The sequence below is a fragment of the Pteropus vampyrus genome, unplaced genomic scaffold (genome assembly GCF_000151845.1).
Source record: "Pteropus vampyrus isolate Shadow unplaced genomic scaffold, Pvam_2.0 Scaffold18, whole genome shotgun sequence".
NCBI classification, from domain to species: Eukaryota; Metazoa; Chordata; class Mammalia; order Chiroptera; family Pteropodidae; genus Pteropus; species Pteropus vampyrus.
In genome coordinates, this window is record NW_011888799.1 from 1,430,949 (window position 1) to 1,449,738 (window position 18,790).

An 18,790-nucleotide genomic window follows, 5' to 3' on the forward strand; every position below is an offset into this window, starting at 1 on the left:
TCTCAGGGGGGTGATATTCAAGAGGACTTTTGCTTTCTCATTATTGGAATGTTTTTCCCTACAAAGGTCAAGTATTTCTGAGCAAAACAATGTTTCCATTCTTGAAAAGAAATTTAAAAGTCAGTAAAATCAAATTTCACACCAAGATGGGTGTGAGCAGCAGGGAAATCAGCAATTGCTTCATGAACATGAAAACACGGGACATGAAATGGCAGCATTTTCTCCTCTCCTCCCCTCTTTCCCATCTTACTCTTCATTAAATTTATTTTTACTTTCCTGAGAAGAGCTGGAGAGGCTATGCTTGGTTGCTCTTCTTTTCCCTTGGCTCTGAGAGTTTATCCATGCCAACTGGACCGTAAGTGACTAAAAGAATCAACTGCACATCAGAAAACTCCAGGGCCAGAAGGAACCCTAAAGAAGGTCTGGTTCAGAGACTTAACTCACGCTTCTCCTCCCCCAACTGCCTGCCCTTGGGAAAACCAACCCAATTGAGGGAAGAGAGTAGAAACCAGAATTCTTGCTCTGAGAACACGGTTTGAAAGCCACTCATCTAATCTCACATAATCATTTTGCAGAAAGGTCTCAGATTTTTTGCCCTTGGCCAATGGTACTACACATTCCTGAGTCCACACAGGTGACTTGGATTGTACCTTTTCTGGACTGACAGAGGCTGAGCAATGCCTGAATTAGGCAACAGGACAAGCTGTGACTGGGCAGAGTCTCTGTCCTACACAGGTGAGAGATGTCTCATTTTCTCTTTTTCTGGTAGCCCAAGAATCTTTTATTTTTTAGGATTGTTGAAATTGGCTCCTATTGTTCCCAGGGGTCCAGAGTGTTACAGAGTTCTCTGTTCCTAGTAGGTTAAGGGACACAAGAGGAAGAACAGGGGAAAATAACTCAATAGCAAGGCAAGGAGTTCATAGAATTAGGGTTGGGATTAGGTTTGAAATCTAAGATTGAATTTTAGAGATAATATTAGGATTAAGATTAAGATTGAGGCTAGTGTTTGGATTGGACATTGGGGCTAATACCACATTAAGATTAACTATTATGATGAAAAGGTTTGAATTGGGAATTGGAGAGTGTTGTGGGGTAAAGGCTAGAATCAGAGTTGGAGGACCATTTGTTTTCTCTCTAAAACCTCTTCCTTTTTGGTTATATCTTCCAGGGATAAGGTCTTTGAACTCAGTATTACCAAGAAAGCAGCCCCTGTCAGGCCTTGACCTTGAGTAACACCGTGCTCTTTCCCATACAACTCAAGTTGCTACTTCAAGAGCTCTGACTGCTGAAGCATTAATGTTATCTTTTACTAGACCCTACTGAACATGTACAGGGGGCTTTTTGGGCCGATGGTGACTGCAAACTACCCCCAAGAGTCACATCACAGGTTCATCTGGAATGTAATCCATGCTAGAAATAGTCAAAAGACAATTATTACAAAAGTACTTCTGCCAATTACCTCATACTTTGGTGCCCTAATTTGGAGATGCCCTGACATTTTGAGTTAGCTCTGAGTTTTCGGCCAACTAAGTGGGCATGTTATAGGAACTGGTTCAAGGGCTCTTCAGATAGAAACCTTGGGAACTAAAAGCGAAGAGTTAACTGGTTATGAACATCTTAAGAGGAAGCAGATGAATAGTGGGTCTCATTTCATACTACTACAGTATGACGAAAAAGCTCACAGAGTTTCAGTCTTCTAGGGAAGTGGGTGGTGATGGAGACATTGCCCCAGGATAGTCTGATTAGGGTGCCAGCTCATATACGGGTCTCATATTGATTAACAAATGATTGTGCTTTTTAATTTATTCAACAAGTGTTTATTGAATGCTGTACCAAATGTGCCCAAATGTACCATTGCGTATATAGCAGTGAACAAAACAGACATGATATTTGGAGAGGAGACACACAAATAAATATTTAATTTAAACTGTGAAAGGTATTACAAAAGAAAAGGATGCAACAGTAGATAAACATGGGCCAACATAATTTTAATTCGGGTTGGGGGCATCAAGTTTATAAAGGCTTCTTTGAGGAAGTGCCATTTAAATTTAGGCCTGAAATAGTTTAAGTAGGAATTAAGTTGGGAAATTCTTGAACGTGTCCATTATTCTCTATGCTTTTGAATTTCAGCCTGCAATTTATTCCTTATTTGGTGGTAGACATCTTTTGGAATCTTTGCCAAGAATATAACTGAACTTTGAGGACTACAGGCCACAAGGATGAGCCTCTGGCAGCCATGTTTGCATTACAAAACAAAGAGCCTTGACAACATACTGCTCAATTGGCTAAAGGCGACTGTACCAAGAACAGACAACCTGATATAAGTTAGACCAATAAGGTTTTCTCCTGGGAATTAAGATTCATAGATACAAATTAATTTCTTCTGGTTCTTGAAATGAGGCTAGGTAAGCTTGGATAGTCATGTTCTTCTATGTTTCCAGAGAAGCAGTGAAGGCAGGTCTCTAGAAAAGAATAAAACAGTTCTGTAGAGAGAAGTAGAGATGGAAGAACATTTGACTACAGAGAAAAAGAGATAATGAAGGAATAGCTACTTGGCTTCCTGTTGATATTTTAGATTCTTGTTCCAGTCCTTCATGAGATCTTGTTGCTCTCTGTGCCCTTGGGTTCTCTAAAATTATTTCCTTCAATAATTTTTTTTTTTGGCATGAAGAAGTTTCAGTGGGTTTCTGCTACTTGCAGACAAAAGAGCCTTAATTAAGAGTGGCTTTTATCAGATTCACTCTTCTGCTCAACAAACATGGTTTGAGTTTGCTTCAGTTCAATCCCAGAGAGATTTGTGGACCACACAAGTCCACAGAGAATGCATAAATGGAATGGTATAGGAACAAAATAGCATTTGGTAATAAAATTCATCTAGGTAATACCCTCTGAGGCTCTGGTATCCCCAAGTTGGAGGTACACAGCATTTATTTCCAAGAGGCAGTCCTTTTGGAGCTAGATTTTGTGAGAAGAGACAAACATGTAAATTTCCTGGTCCTATAATGGAGATTACATGGACAGAGGAAGGAGGGACCAATTCTCCCTTGTCAGTCTGTAAGGCACTGAAGGGGTAACATGTGCCTGAAGTAGGAGTGTGCTGGGCAAGAGAGAGAAAGGGCAGTTGGGGCAGAGGGGAATAGGAGGGACAAAGCGTTAGGAAATACTGGATACTCCATAAATGCTTGCTTATTTGAATAAAGGGCATACAGACAGGTAGGTAGGCAAGCAGTTTGTAAGATAACAAATGATCATGTTTTATGTGTAAGTTTCCTTTTGGTTTTAGGGCTTCCTTTTTCATAGATAAAAGAAAATCATCAAAATGTTCACTTCATCTCAGTTTGCTAAACTCATAGGCTAAGTCTTCCATGAATGTGGCAATTTTATGTCAGTTTAAGTGAAGACTGAAGATTTAAGGGCAACTGAGTCTAATGAGGGCTAGGTGTGCTGTATAGCTTCATCCATTCTATGGACTTTTGACAAATATTTATCGAAGGTTTGTAAAAATCCAAAGTTAAAACTAAATAAATGTTACACAAAATAAATCAGCATTCACATTTCGGGGTGATTTGGCTTAAAATGGCTTGATTTTTGCAATTGTTGTCTTCGCCATCAACAGTATCTTTAGGACGATAAGCTAAATGTGATTCCTGCTCTTTAGAGGCCAAAAGAAGTGACATCAACGTTAACAAGTCCACAGAACATGCACACACAGAATGGTATATACAGAAATAAAATAACATTAATCTAGGTAATACCCTCTGGTGTACCCACCAGGTGGGAGTACACAGCAGCTCTTTCTAAGAGCCAGGAAGCTTTCCTGGAAGTATCAGGAACTGAGAAGTTCACCCACAAGGGCCTCATCTGCCGGTCAACTCTCCAGGAGGTCCGGTGGAAGTTCCCTCCGTGTTGAAATTAGTCACCAACAATAGGCTGCTCACGTTTGGCTGGAGTTCAGAATTAGTTCAGAATCCAAGACAAGGGGCTCTAAAGGGCTCATTTTTTAGTGGTTCACACTTCTTTGGTCACTTATTAATTTCCATCACTGATCGGTCATAGCTTCCCTTCAAAAACCAAACAAGTCCACTCTCGGAGACAGGTTCTCCTAGCCTAGGCATAGAGAGTGGACTTGTGTCTCTGAGGCTGGGGGCACCAGTAGGGGAAGAGGGGCACCGACACTACTTTCAGCCCTTCACCCTTCCTGGGACATTCCCCAGAAGTTCAGTACTGCCACGAGAAGACCAGTTCCTCGGGTGGAACTGAAAGAGTGGGTCGGGTATGGCGGGACTGTGAAGAGACATTTCTAAGGGGTTGGCAGTTCGTGGACAAATGCTCCCTGGTATCACCCACGACCCACAGTTGCCAGTTCAGGGAGCTCTGCCGTAGCTGAAAGACTCCAGTAGTCAAGGGACCAAGACTCACTTCCGGATTTAGAAGTGCTTCCTCTAAGGCCCTCCCCTTACCCTGTTACCGGGTCTCCGGGCGCATGCGCTGCGCTCGGCCGCCGCTCTGGGACTGGCCCAACTTACCCTAAACAACTAATCTGCTCCACCCCCTCCCGCTTGGGGCATACCATTCACACTTGGGGGGAGGCAACGCGCCCGAGTACTCAGAAGTCCGCCCCCCTTCTTCAGACGGGGCAGGGGAGATAAGTTTTTTTCAGATTTTAAAAGTTCCAAAAATATGAAAGCCTCAGAGGCCTGTCGCCGAGTGATAGCCCGCCGCTCTTGGTTTGCTCACAGCCCCATCCTCTTCCTTTCAGGCGCTGAACAAAGTGGCACGCCCGGATCCCAGCTGATCAGCTGCTGGGCTTTGGCGGTGGCTCCCTGGCTCCCCCGGGCGAGACCATTGTGACTCCTTGGGAGGGGTGTGTGAGGAGGGGAGGGGGCGGAGCGGCCATTGTCCGGTCAGAGCAGCCGCCGGGGGAGGGGAGGGCGAGCGGGGCCTGGGGCTTCACTGCGGCCGCTGCTACGCCAGAGCTGGCGGGGACCTCAGGTCCTTCCCAGCGCCGCCGCACGGGACATCGCTCTGGCTGGGAGCGGCGGTGGGAGCTGCCGAGGGTGCCGGTCTTCCCTCCTCCCCTGCGGTCCTCGGTTAACCCTCACGCCCCTCCTCCTCAGCTCCCCTCCCTCTTCTCCGCGCCTCCCCCGCCCCCCCCGTCTCCGCCGGCCGAGTGGTGCGGCCCGCCTCCAGCTGACCGGCCTGGAACTCGCGCCCGCCCGCGCGCCCGCTCCCTCCCCCTTCCCCCGCCCCGAGCCCCCTGCCGTCGCCGCCGCCGCCGCCGCCGCCTCCTTCGAGCGGGGCCCAGGCCCAGCCGCCGCCACCGCTGTCGCCGCCGAGCTCCGCTGCCGCCGCCGCCGAGCACCATGGGAGACGCCGGGAGCGAGCGCAGCAAAGCGCCCAGCCTGCCTCCTCGCTGTCCCTGCGGCTTCTGGGGGTAAGTGCCCGACCGGGTGGGGGCGGGGGTCGGGGGCGCGGGCGCCGGGGCTGTCTGGGCAGGCCTCGGGGCCCGGGAAGGCCTGAACCCTAGGGGCTGGGCCCAAGCCGGGCCTACAGAGTGGGGGCAGGGGCCGAGTCCCAGGGAGGGGCGTTGGGTGAGGGATGGGGGTGGGCAGAGGAGGCCCTGCCCAGGGTGCGCTGCCACCCTTTGGGACTCGCTTGCCCAAGGCTCGGGCCAGCCTGGGCCACTCGGGCCACCGGTGAGGGGGGCAGGGCAGCGAGTAGGGTTGAGGGGGTGGCGTTGGCACCTCCGGTGGAGCTGGGGTGCCCCCTTTCCTTGGCATGTGAAGGCCAGCCCTTCATCCCCGACCCCTTGGTATGAGTTGATGCCCAGGCACCGCGAGGGTATTTCCTCTGACTTTTTCACCTCCCCTCCTCCCTGTCCCCCAGAGACTTGCATCATCACTTCCTAAATTATATCCTAGTGCCCCATTTGCTTTTAGGAAGCTGTTCACACGTCACTTATTTTTAGAAATCGAGCCCAGAATCTAGGTGGGGGTAAAGTTATAAGACTGTTGAGGTATCATCTTTATTTAAAACATGTTTCCGAAGATCTGTAAAATTTCCTTGTTCAAAGAAAAATCTCAAGTCAGCCTGGCTTGGGAACGTGAGAGCCAATTTGCTCAATTGGCTCAAATTCCCTTCTCTTTCAGGTTTTTGTTTTTTTTTAAATGATAAAATATTCACATTGGCCAGTCTATATTATTATTGGTCAATAATATTATATATTATTACTTGGCAATCTGTGTTAGACTAGAAAGATATGAGGTGGAAAATCAACTTTCATAGTTGAGATTCTCCTTAGAACACTAAGTTTCATAGATTGTCACCTCTCTTACCTAACAGGTGCCTTCATCTTAAACTTTATAACTCTAGCTCTATTGTAAGGAAACTAGAGACTTTGAAGGCCAACTTTGTGATTGAGACCTTTTTTCTTTTTGTTTTATTTTCCAAAGACTTGATATGTTTGGAATTGCATAGAGGCAGTAAGGAAATGATTATTTCTGATGAAGATATCTTGGGAAGATGTATTGAAGTATTTTATCTTTGCTATCTTTCAGGTAGATCTTAGGAATGGTTAAGGTGGAGATTAAGGCTATGATTTTGGGAGTGCCAGAGAAAGATTAGAAAGTGGATCTTAATGTAGCTTTCTGTGGAATTCTTCAAATTCAAGGGTTATGACAAAAAAAATAGGGTCTCATTTTCTCATCTTTCTGCCTTTATCAAAAATTTTCTGGTGGAAAGACAGTAAAAAAATAAGTTGAGCATTACTAAAAGTTCTGAAGATGTCAAAATATCTTAGATTTTATAATCTTTTCTTCTTTTTGATTTGAAAATAATACTTGGTGTTTTCTACCAAGTGCTATCTTGGACAATCTGATTCCCACAGGAATCTTACGAAGTAGGAACTATTATCTCTTTATAGGTGGGGGAACTGAGGATTAGAGAGTGTGGATAACTTGCCTCTTACATACAGGGAGTTTAGGGTGGAGCTGGTGAGCTCTTCACAGTGCTTAGTACCATCTTGTTTATGACATCAGTCTCTAGCCCTGGAAAAATCTGGTGTCACAAGCCTCAGATTGTAACTCATTATAAGAAAACATGTGGCTCTAAGAAAGTAACTGCCAGTGGTAGCTAATGCCCGGGATGTAGCAGAGGTCTATTTCCTAGCAACGTGTCCTTGGGACCATTATCATGAGTGGAACCCTTTGTTGAAAGATATATCAAGACTCAAACTAAGGAATTGGAATAGCCTTTTACCTTTAGTCAGTGGAGTTCTCTAAGTAATGCCAAGAGAATTTTTGGCAGTAGCAGGCAGAGAGGGATAGTTTCACTGATGCCATACTTGACCTATAAGCAACCAGGACTACTTTTTTGATACTTTTATTCTGGCACTTTTTATGAATTGCAATTTGCCTAACAGGAGTAGTGACCACAAAACTTAATATTTTTTATGGTGAAAAGTGTTCTTTTTAATGTGTAATGTTTTAGCTTTTCCTAAAGGTATTTGTAGGCACATGTGTAGTTTGCATTTTATACCAAATTATAATGAAATTGCTGCCTAGTTTCTATCATATCATCACTGACTTTGAATATGTTTCTTTTATTGCATGGGTGACATATTATGTTCACTGAGTAAACGTAGAGTATATTCAAATATTTGAGTGCCTCTGATATAACGGTGGACAAAGGGGCACTTGGCCCCATCCTCTGGGAGCAGGGGACATAGAGAAGTAAACTGACAGTTACAATAAAGTGTCTTACGATTGGTATAGGGTATGATGGGAGGGGCACCTATCCTGGAGATGATGTGGAGGTAAAGGAAGGTAGTTTGGAGGAAGTGACAGCAGCCTAGACCTGCAAGAGAGAATGGAAATAGGGAGAAGAATGTTTCTTTCAGGCAGGTGAAGGCGTGGATGTGAGAGAGAGTATTACACATTTGAGGAACTGAAAGTTCACTGGGGTCAATTTGTAGACTGTGAAGGAGTATCACCTAGAGCTGAAGCTTAGATGGTGAGATCAGTTGTTGATGCGAGGCCCTATAGGTAACGCTTGGGACTTTGGACTTTTATACTGAGTGCTTTTATCCTGGGGAGCTATTGAAGAACCTTGAGTGGGCAGTGATATGATTTTTTTTTAACGTGAAAGATTATTGGATCACCTTGAGAGTGGTCTAGGTGCATGGGTATGATTTTGTGTGTTTGTATGAATATGGTATATGTATGTGGGGTGTTGCCAGAGGTATGGAAAACTTGTCAGGAGTGATGCGGGCCAGTGATGATAGTGGCCAGGGAGAATTAAGAGAAATAGATGCGAAAGCCATTAAAGAGAGATATCTTTTGCCTTTTCCCTTCATGAAAATGAAGGTGAGTCTAAAACCTTTAGTCAGCATTGCACTCTGGAAGCTGTCAGTCTATAAAGTCAGCTAGCAGGGCCCACACCCAGCCCTTTGCAGAGGAGCCGCTCATCAAAATATTCTGGCACCAGTAGACTACAGGCATTTCCTTTAGGATTGCTTTTCTCTCCAGTGACTTAGGCTGCAGGATTTGCTATCCATCATTGTCCAGTCAGTATACCAATCAGTGGGGTTTGGTTAAATAGGAGAGCTTTTAGGTCTTTCCTATGGGAATGCAGCAAGAAAGAATGCCAAGAGAGGCGTAAACTTAAATGTGTTGGTGCTTAGAATACATAGTCTCTAGTTCTCTCCCTCTTGATTTATATTGTGTAATTGTGTGCAGGTAATTAAGTTACCATTTTATAGAGAGATCATCTCTCCATTGGGAAACTTTGCTACCTTGAAAGTTGTTGAAGATTGACCTGTTATAAAACTTGGAAGTAGTTTGTATAATACACACAATGTTTTTAGGGTTAAACAGTTTTTCCCCCCCCGTGAGATAGGAACTTAAAACTTTCAGTGAGATATGAGCATTTTCTTGGCTTATTTTAGGCAATCAGTCAGTAATCGTGCAAAATACATATTAATTTATAGTTGTCAAATCTGAAATTAAAGTCAATTAGTACATTTTCTTTAGTTGAAATGCGTACATACACAGCACTTTTAAACTATACAGATATAAGTGGTATTAGTTAAGCTACATTTTAAATTGTTAACACATTTAAAATGTACTGAGGCACATAGATTTTTCAGATATTTTCAAAAGTCGTTTAAAGAGTAGACCTAGGATATTATAAAAAGACTAAGATAATAAGAATATACTGAGCATAATATAGGATAATAGAAAGGGTAATTAGGTAGATGGGGAAAGATGGACTTTTTCCCCTCATTTTACTCATTAAGTGCAATTACTATTGATATTCTGCTTTTACAATTGGGAAAAAAATCCCTATTGCAATGTAATATGAAAACTTTGAGAATTACTTTCATAGATAAGTTTAGGGTAGACATAAAAATTCAGTCTGGTATTTAGGGAATAATAGAGTATTTAAATATGGGATTTATTGGGTAAACTATTGTTTTGATAAAAAAAGCTTTCTAATGAATGATGTCATAAATATTACACAGGTACATTTTCTTTAGGGAAGTAGATTTTATTGTTAATTCATTTTTGTGATCTTTTGAAGCATTTTACTTAACTAGATCTGCTTGATAATAGGTGTATTTTAAATAAAGTGTATTAAATTTTACTGATCTCTGGGGTTACACAGAGATCAAGAGTAATCTCACAAAATAAATTCCATTCTTGAAATGGTTACTAGTAGAAAGTTGGTTGAACATATAACATGATTTGTTTTATTTCATTTTACTTTTGACAATCACAAGATAACTGCTAGTTAGCTTAAATAGAATCTCTGTATATATATTCTCTCCCTCCCTCCCTTCCTTTTTCTGAGCTCAGTCTTTAGGAATTGATGTAGATCCCTGTTTCTGTCACTTTGTGAGTCATCTGGCTAGTGTTCTTGGCTCCTTAGCATGTGTGGCCCTCACACTCTTTATGATTCTTCAGTCTGTCTCCCAATTGGAACATGTTGCCACACTTCAACCAGCTTAACCTGGGCTTTCAAGTTCATGTGAGTACAGAATGAATCACTGGTTAATCAGTAGAATGTTCACTCCAGTGATGTCACTAATTATCCCTTGATTATAAAATCCCCTTAAACATTCTCTTTAAAACAAAACAACTTGTTTGGGCAGTTTTTTTTGCATCTTTGATTATTACATGCACCTGAAGATACAACATGATTTAAATGAAATATTCACTGTCACTACATTTACTACTTGCCCTGTTTTTGAGATTACATTTGTGGGGTCCAGAAAATATGAAATGTGCCCCTTTTATGTGATAGAACACAGAGAGACAATTTTTAAAAAAGAAAACATGGTCTTTGTTTATGTTGATTTGAGGCAATATATTTTTAGAGTTAAATTCAATTAACATGTAGGTATGGGTCTTCCAGTATTATCCTCTTCTGCTCTCCAAAAAAGAGGTGAACCCAGTATTTTAAGTTGTACTGAAAAGTTTTGACTAAAAATCTTTATAATCTTTAATAGTATTAAAGTCAACATTGTTTTTCACAAATTAACCTTTTCCTAGCTGGAAAAATCAGAGGGCTAAGAATTCTTCGAAATGAGTAAAGTCCTTAAAAAAAACTCCAGTGTATTAACTTTTACTGAGAACAGAATGAGAACTAATATAATTTGGATTTTTATAAGTTCTTAAGGATGTTGTGTCTGTATAAAATTTGATGCAAAATTTTGAAATCCTACAATCATAGACCCAGATTGAAGTTAAAATTTCTTTTTGAAGGTAAATTTGGTATCTCAACAAAGCCACATATAGGAGATGACTGGTCACAACCCAACACTTGTGTAATTTTAATGAAACACTTAAAATATCATCTAGAATCAGAGAAAGGTGGAGTGTAGTGGAATATCCAGCAGCAGTGGGCAAAACCAAACTGACCTGTGACGCATCAGGCTGATGGAATGGCACAAGATGAATGAAAATGAAATGTCATCCTTGAGGCCAGGAACAGAGCTGCAAACAGTGCTGGACATTTGAGGTTGTGGCTGTACCTGTTAACCAAAAGAAGGAAGAATGCATTAGGAAGAAGATGGCAGTCCTGGTTACTGCATCTGTTCATTCAGCTCTACCAGATGTCCTGTATAGTAGACAGGTGTGGTTTTGTATTATGCAGTAGACTGTTTTGGGAGGGGTCATTGATGCAGCTTGCTACCACTTTGGCCTTGCGGGAGAGGAGCGGGTAGATCACACCACATCATTTTTGTATTTCTAGTTTGCGGACAGCCTCATTGCTGCCTCATCATTAATGACCTGGCAAACAGGTTGGTGATGATGTCCTTGGGACCTTTTGGAGAGTGCCTTTTCTCATTTCTTTCTGCTGAAGTGCAGTGGTGTATAATAAAAGCTGTTGATGTCTTAGCTACTTCGTGTTGAAGTGCGTTTATATAAAATAATCACTCTCAGCCACACTTCCTGGAAGAAGTATCTGACCATTCAAATGTGCCACAAATACTCTTTCCACAGTCCATTTTCTATTACATGCTTGCATTGGTAGCATTCCTGAACACTATATGAGGAGATGTCTGTAGCTTTATGGTACTTAAGTGGAAGAGTAGGGGCAAGAATTTGGAAACCACAAATTGGGTGGAGGGCTTTGCTGAACATGTCTTTGTGTTCAAAGTCTCTACCTATTTCAGATCATCATTTTTCAGTTTTCAACCATTTCTAGCGAGCTTTATATGGATAGATGTGTTGGCAAAGTTATCTTCTTAAAGGATTTTTTTTTAAACATAATGTATGAGGCACAAAGTAGATTGAATAATAGTCATCTTAAACTGGCCAGGAGTGTATTAATCAGCAAGAAATAATAAAATAAGCTGTGGTGGGAGGTGGTATATTTTAGTGTGAGTTGTTTCTACATTTATGTTTTCTTGGTTTCTGTCCTAGGGAGGCATGGATGGTATTCTTTATTATCTTCTTCAGATGCCACTGAAATCCAGAAAACCAGGTTTTTCAGGTCTCTTTGCATATGGGGTATATAAAATTTCCACAGTGAACGACTTTATACAGTTTTAGTTTTCCTTCCCCTTTTAATATAACACAAAGCTGTGCTACTCATCTTTTAAAATAAAGTAGTGTTCTTGGATGTTGATCCACAAAAATGCTTGCTTAGGAGAACTTAAGTTTTATTCTTGTGATGTGGGACATGGGGGACATGCTTATATAATCTCTGAGGCTTGTATTCCCTGTTTCTGTGATAGGTCACTGTTAATTAGCTCTGCCTGTTATCCATGTTGTTCCCTCCCCTGCCTACTGTGCACCGTAGCACTTTTATGATGTGTTCAAATCATGCATTTTATTTGCAAAGCCTATTTTTTTTTCCTTAGTGCATATTGGGCAGGATCTAATCAAGGAACAGTTGCTGAGACTTAAGTGATAAAGATATAATCTCAAGTGAAAGTGTGGAGGATTGCCTAGTGTATACTAGAGTCTCTTTAGGGGTTTGTATTCTCAATACTATCAGTATGGATTAATTTAGAAAATGATAGCCATAGTAAAACCTGTTCTGTGTCAGTATATATCCCTAAAAACTGCATTTTCTTACCCTTAGTTTTGAACTATCCAGTGAGTGGAGAGTCTAATCCCATAGTTGAAAGCTCCCATAGGTTTACTTGAATAATTTTCATTGTAGATAGATACTTACATCGTGTGTATTTTTGGTTGGAGCGAGGGACAGGAAGAATGGACTGTGTTGGTTTTTTGTTTAAACTTGGGTGCAGAAAAGTCACTGGACATACCTGTATCAGACACCAGATTTGGAGGTGAGTTGGAAGAGTAAGGACACAGGGTAGTCAAGGGGAAGACTGGAGTGTGAGGGGGATGGGGAAATGTGGATGGAAGTGGGATAGTAATTAGGAATGAAAATGCTTTGTTGTTACCAGATTCTAGTCAAAATATGAGAGGTGGCCACATCTGTAACAGCTGGTGAAACTAATGTGAATGGGTGGTGGGTGAGATGTAAGTTGCACGTCCCCCCGGGGTCTTACAGAGAAGTGTTAAAGATCACAGGATGAGAGCTGTGGTGCGATTACAAACTAAAGTTTAGTGGAAATATTAGCATCTTTCAGCAAAACTGGTGTTCCATTTGTTAGAAACCCATGGACTCTTTCTTCTCCTAAGCCCAAAGGCACCTTCTCAGCCAGCTAATGGATGATGCTTCATGGCGTCTCTTTGTAGTAGGCCATGGAGACTCAATCTACCTTCCTTTCTTTATTAGAATTGCCACAACCAGCTCTATTCTGTGTGACTGATTTTTCTTCTCTCTTTTTAACACCCATCTTCTGCTTTACTTGCTGTTCTTGGAAAAACACTCTCGTAAGCCCTTCCCTTTGAAAAGATTTTGCAACTAACGAATATGGGGGAGGTTACATTAAGTCTTGAATAATTTAATAGTAGTACTGCCTGGGGAATAAGTTCTTTCTCATCAAACCCAGGGTCTTCCAAAACACCTCCAAAGACAAAGGGCATACTGATCTCCAGAAACCATGCTCAGTGAGTAGGCATGGGCTTTGGAATCAAAGTTCTGGGTTTAAAACCTGACTTTATAACTTTCTGCTTGACTTTAAGCAGCTTACCTCTTTATCTTTAAAAAAGAGTATCTTAGAGTTACTTAGAGGTTTAGTGAGCTCTAATGTCTGTCAAGCCTTTGGCACAGCCCTTAACCATGGTAATTACATTTATTGAGGGCTAACTTCTCAGCCTTGAGTGAAAGAGCATTGATAGTAGATTAATAGATGCAGAATTATCTTGCCTCAACTGGACAATTTGCCTGTATGGTAATCTCCATACCAGTGCCACCTAGTAGTTAGTCATCAACTAACCAGCTTGGCCATTTTCCAGAGCCAGTTCCTTGTTCAGCACTCTTGTGTGTGTCTTGAGCTCTGCTAGGAATGATATACCTTGCTCTGGCTTCTTTCTTGTGAGAAAGCTCACAGTCTGGAAAGGGAGGCAGACCAATAAACTGGCAAAACACCATGAGGAAAGCACTATGGGAGATCACTGACAGGGCATCTTACTGAGACTAGGAGTGGAAGATGGCCAGGAGGGTTTCTCTGAGGAGATGGTGCTTAAGCTGTATATGAAAGGTGAGCAGGAATTAACTATGTGAAGATGGTGAGGAAGGGCTTTTCAGCTTGGGGAATACCTTGTGCAAAGGCAGAGAGGAGTGAAAGCATGCTGAGTTCAGAGAATTGCAAATCCAACTCAGTATGTTAGCTGCAGTGTATGGCAGGAGGCAAGATGAAGCTGGGGAGATGAACAGGGACCAATTATGAATATGATTGTGCGCTACTGAGTTTGGGTTTTTTCCTTGGAAGCAGTTGGGACCACTTAAGGATTTTAAGCATGGTTGACTGATGTCTATGTTTCAAAAACAACATGTTCCAGTAGTGTGGAGGAGAATTGGAGGGTATAATACAACATGAAGCAGAATCCAGTTAGAGCATTTAAACTTTTTGGGCCATAGTTCCCTTTGCAGTTTAATGAAGCCTATGGACTGACCCTTTTTCAGAATAAGGCATAATGTAAAAATGCTTATGATTACGAAGGAAACCAGGTAGATCTGAATACACTCTATCCATGGACTCTGAGGTCTGTGGACCCTACATAAAGTAACTGCGAGTGAGTGCTGTAATAAGAGAGCAGAGAACGAATGTAGGCTGAAACCTGGGTATTTTAGTCCACTTGGGCTGCTATAACAAAATAGACTAAGTGGCTTATGAACAACAAATTTAGTTCTCACAGTTATGGAAGCCTGGAAGTCCAAGGTATGGCACTAGCTGATTCGATGTCTGCTGAGAGCCACCTTCTTCATTGATGCTGTCTTCTCACTGTAATTTCACATGATGGAAGGGATAAGGGACCTCTCTCTAGCCTCTTTTATAAGAGCACTAATCCCATTCATGAGGGGAGAACCCGCATGATCTAATTATCTCACAAAGGCCTATCTTCAAACACCATCACACTGGACATCAAGATTCAATATATGAATTTTGGGGAGACACAAACATTTCGGTCCATAGCACCGGGGCAGTGAGGACTGAAGATGAGGGCTTCAGTATAAGAGCAGAGACAGATTGGATGCAGGGATGGGGTGGGGAGGTGGAAAGGAGAAGAGAGGCAGCAAAAATTCTGACATGGGCAACTGGGTGAAAGATGGTGTCAGTCACATATGGTGAGTATAGCAGTTCTACTTAGCAACTGGTTAGATTTTGAAAGGCCGTTTGTGAATCTGTTTATTCCTAAGTCCAGAGTGAAATTGTAGAAGCAATCACTAATGCCATCTGTCAGTGGTGTGGAGAGTTTTGTTTGGTAGAAGAGAATTTATACTTTGGAAGTTCTTAAGTTGAAGTGATTCTGTCTAGAAGATGAGTGGGTTGTGGAGAAGAGATGATAAATTTTAGACAGATTGGGTATATTTTTTGGTCAATTCTATTGCATGTCAATGTACTTTTATATCATATCCTTTTTAATTTAAACTTTTTATTGAAGTATTGCATAATGGAAAATGCATGAATCTTAAGAGTATCATAAAATGAATGTTCATAAAGTGAAGATACCAGTGTAACCAGCACCTGTATCAAGAAATAGCATTCCCAGCCCCCAAGAAACCCTCTTTCTATCTTCTTCCTGTCACTGCCCTCCTCCTCAAGGATAATAACTGTCATGACTCCTAATCCATATAGTTTACCTTATATTTTTTTCTTCTTAGATCTTTTTTCCACTTTTTTATTGAGGCCTAACTTAGTTTACTGCACATATTTCAAGTGTTTATTTTGATGAATTAAAAACTATTTTATCTTTTAGAGCAGTACTAGGTTTTACAGCAAAATTGAACAGGAAGTATGGAGAGTTCCCTTATATTCCTGTCCCACATATGCACAGCTTCCCTTACTATCAACATCCCCTACCAGAATGGTTCATTTGTTACTGTTAATGAACCCACATTGACACATCATCATCACTCAGAGTCCATAGTTTACATTAGGGTTCACTCTTGGTATCGTACATTCTATGGGTTTTGACAAATGTATAATGATATGTATCTACCATTGTAGTATACAGAGTGAATTCAGTGTCCTAAATATTCTCTGTGTTATGCCTGTTCATATCCCTACTGCCCAGCAATCATTGATTTATTTTACTGTCTCCATAGTTTTGCTTTTTTCAGAATGTCTTATGGTTTGAATTATACAGTATGTAGCCTTTTCAGGTTGGCTTATTTCACTTTGTAATAGGCATGTAAGATCTCTCCATGCCTTTTCATGGCTTGATAGCTCATTTCATTTTAGTACTGCATGATGCTCCATTGTTTGGATTTATGACAGTTTATCAGTTCACCTACTGAAGGACATTTTGGTTGCTTCCAAGTTTTGGCAATTATGAATAAAGCTGTTATAAACATTCATGTGCAGGTTTTTCTGTGGACATAAGTTTTCAACTTGGTAAATACCAAGGAGTATGATTACTGGATTGTATAAGAGTGTGTTTAGTTTTGTAGGAAACTCCATACTTTTTTCCAAAGTGGCTGTACCATTTTGCATTCCCACCAGCAATGATTATGAGAGTTTTTGTTGCTCCACATTCCTCCCAGCGTTTGGGTTGCCATCGTTTTGGATTTTTGCCATTTTAGTAGGTGTGTGTAGTGATATTTTAATTTGCAATTAAATGATATATGATATTGAACATCTTTTCAAATGCTTATTTGCCATCTATACATCTTCTTTTGTGAAGTGTTTGTTCAGGTTTTTTGCCTATTTTTAAATCTCTTTTTTTATTGTGTTCTTCGTGTATTTTGGATAACAGTCCTTTGATTATCAACTATGTCTTTGCAGATATTTTCTCCTAGTCTGTGGCTTGTCTTCTCATTCTCTTAAGTTTGATGAATTTTTGTGTACAACTTGATTTTTTTTTACATGTGTACACTTGTATAACTACCACCTACACAGATTGACATATAGTTAGTACATTTTCAGCACCCCTAACCTGTTGTGACCCCTATCACCGTAAATTAGTTTTGTTTTTTACCTTTTATGTAAATGGAGTCATGTAATATTTACTCTGTGTTTGGCTTTTTTTCCTCAGCACTACGGCTATGAGATTCATCTACATTTTTTTTTGTAGAGAGGTAATGATTTTCAATTGGTCTGTGGTATTATATTGTATGATAGCATAATTGATCCATTTTGCCTTTTAGAGTTTTTTGGTGTGGGGGTATTATGAATTATGTTGCTATGAACATTCTTGCATGTGTCTTTTGGTGGACATAGCACTCATTTCTCTTAGGTACATACCTAGCGTTAGAATTGTTGGGTTATAAGATGTATATATACAGTTTAGATTTAGTAGATACTACAGTTTTTCTAAAGTGGTTGTATCAATTTACATTCCCACCACTGGTATATGAGAGTTCTGGTTATTCCACATCTTTGTCAATACCTGATATTGACTGTCTCTTTCATCTTAGTTGTGTATAGGGTTATTGCATTGTGGTTTTAATTTGCAATTCTCTGATGACTAATGAAATTGAATACCTTTCTTGGCCATTTGACTAAACTTATTTGTGAGTTGCCTGTTGAAACCTTTTACTCATTTTTCTATTGGGTTGCTTGCTTTTTTCTTATATGTAGGAATTCTGTGTATATTCTGGATATGAGTTCTTTTTCAGATAGCATTGTAAATATACTTGTGTAGCTTTGTAATATCTTTTAAATCCTTTTTAAAAAATACTAAGAATGTATTCATATACTAAAACATTCAAAGAACAGAAATAAGTGGGTATACAGTAAAAGGGATGTCTCCCTCCTAAGTGGTACACTTAGTCCCACTTTCTAATGAAAATTGTGGTTAAGTTTCTTGAGTATCCCTCTAGAAGTTTCCTGTGTATACACTGCATTTACCCTTTTTTCTAATACAAATAGTAGCATACTACACACTAAACTGTACCTTGCTTTTTTTTTTTAACTTAATTCTATTTTAGAGTCTTTCCAAACCAGCATATACATTTCTGGCTGCTGCTTTTAAATGACAGCACAGCATTCCAGTGAATGCATATACTAGATTTAATTTACCAGGTTATCTAGTTACTTCTCGATGGGTATTGTTGTTATTCTACAAAAATGGTGTTAGGCTTGTTGAATTTTAGGGCTGTGCACTATCTAAATGTGGAAATGCCTTGGGTATCCAGAGTTTAGGGGAGAGAGTGGGAGCCAGGGCTACACTATTTAGGGTGAAATGAGTACATAAAGGGGTGAACAGAGATAGAAATCAGGTGAGTGTGGAGTCACTGAAACGAAGTTCAGTTAGGAAGTGACAATAGGGTCCTGCTGCAAAGATGATGTTTAGAACTTCTCTGCTTAAAAATGTTATAAGAATTTAATGCTTTTAGTCACATTGTGCATCTAGGCAATGTTCTGGCCCAAAATGGTGCCAAGATACCTTTTGTGGAAAATTGCCCTAATTACGTTCCATGCGTACCAGAAATAAACAGCTTCTATTAATAATCCAATAATCATGAATTAAGACTCTGTTTATAAGTTTGGTTTTTATTAATTCTCTTTCAGTAATAAATTAAAGTTGCTATGTTAGATTTTTGAAAAACAATTTGAACTTCTAACGTTTTAGATTTTGAAGTGGTACTTTTTCCTTATAGTCTCTAGGCTCTTGTGGACACGATTGCACTCACCTCATCGGTCTTGATATTTTATTTAATTTTGTAGATTTTATTCTCTCACAGCTTTTGTTTTTCTAGG

The 18,790-nt window shown here is 40.6% G+C and overlaps 1 protein-coding gene across 2 annotated transcripts in view; it reads left to right on the top strand.

Annotated features, from left to right (window-relative positions):
• Positions 1-4,960: 4,960 nt before the first annotated feature.
• ZFAND3 (zinc finger AN1-type containing 3) overlaps positions 4,961-18,790 on the top strand; it is a 332,486-nt gene continuing 318,656 nt past the window's right edge. The window contains exon 1 of one of the 2 annotated variants that reach the window (XM_011354552.2): positions 4,961-5,434. In XM_011354552.2, the coding sequence (XP_011352854.1) occupies positions 5,364-5,434 (71 nt within the window). In that variant the 5' untranslated portion in view covers positions 4,961-5,363. The remainder of the gene's footprint in view (positions 5,435-18,790) is intronic. The other variant, XM_011354553.2, reaches the window with a different exon arrangement.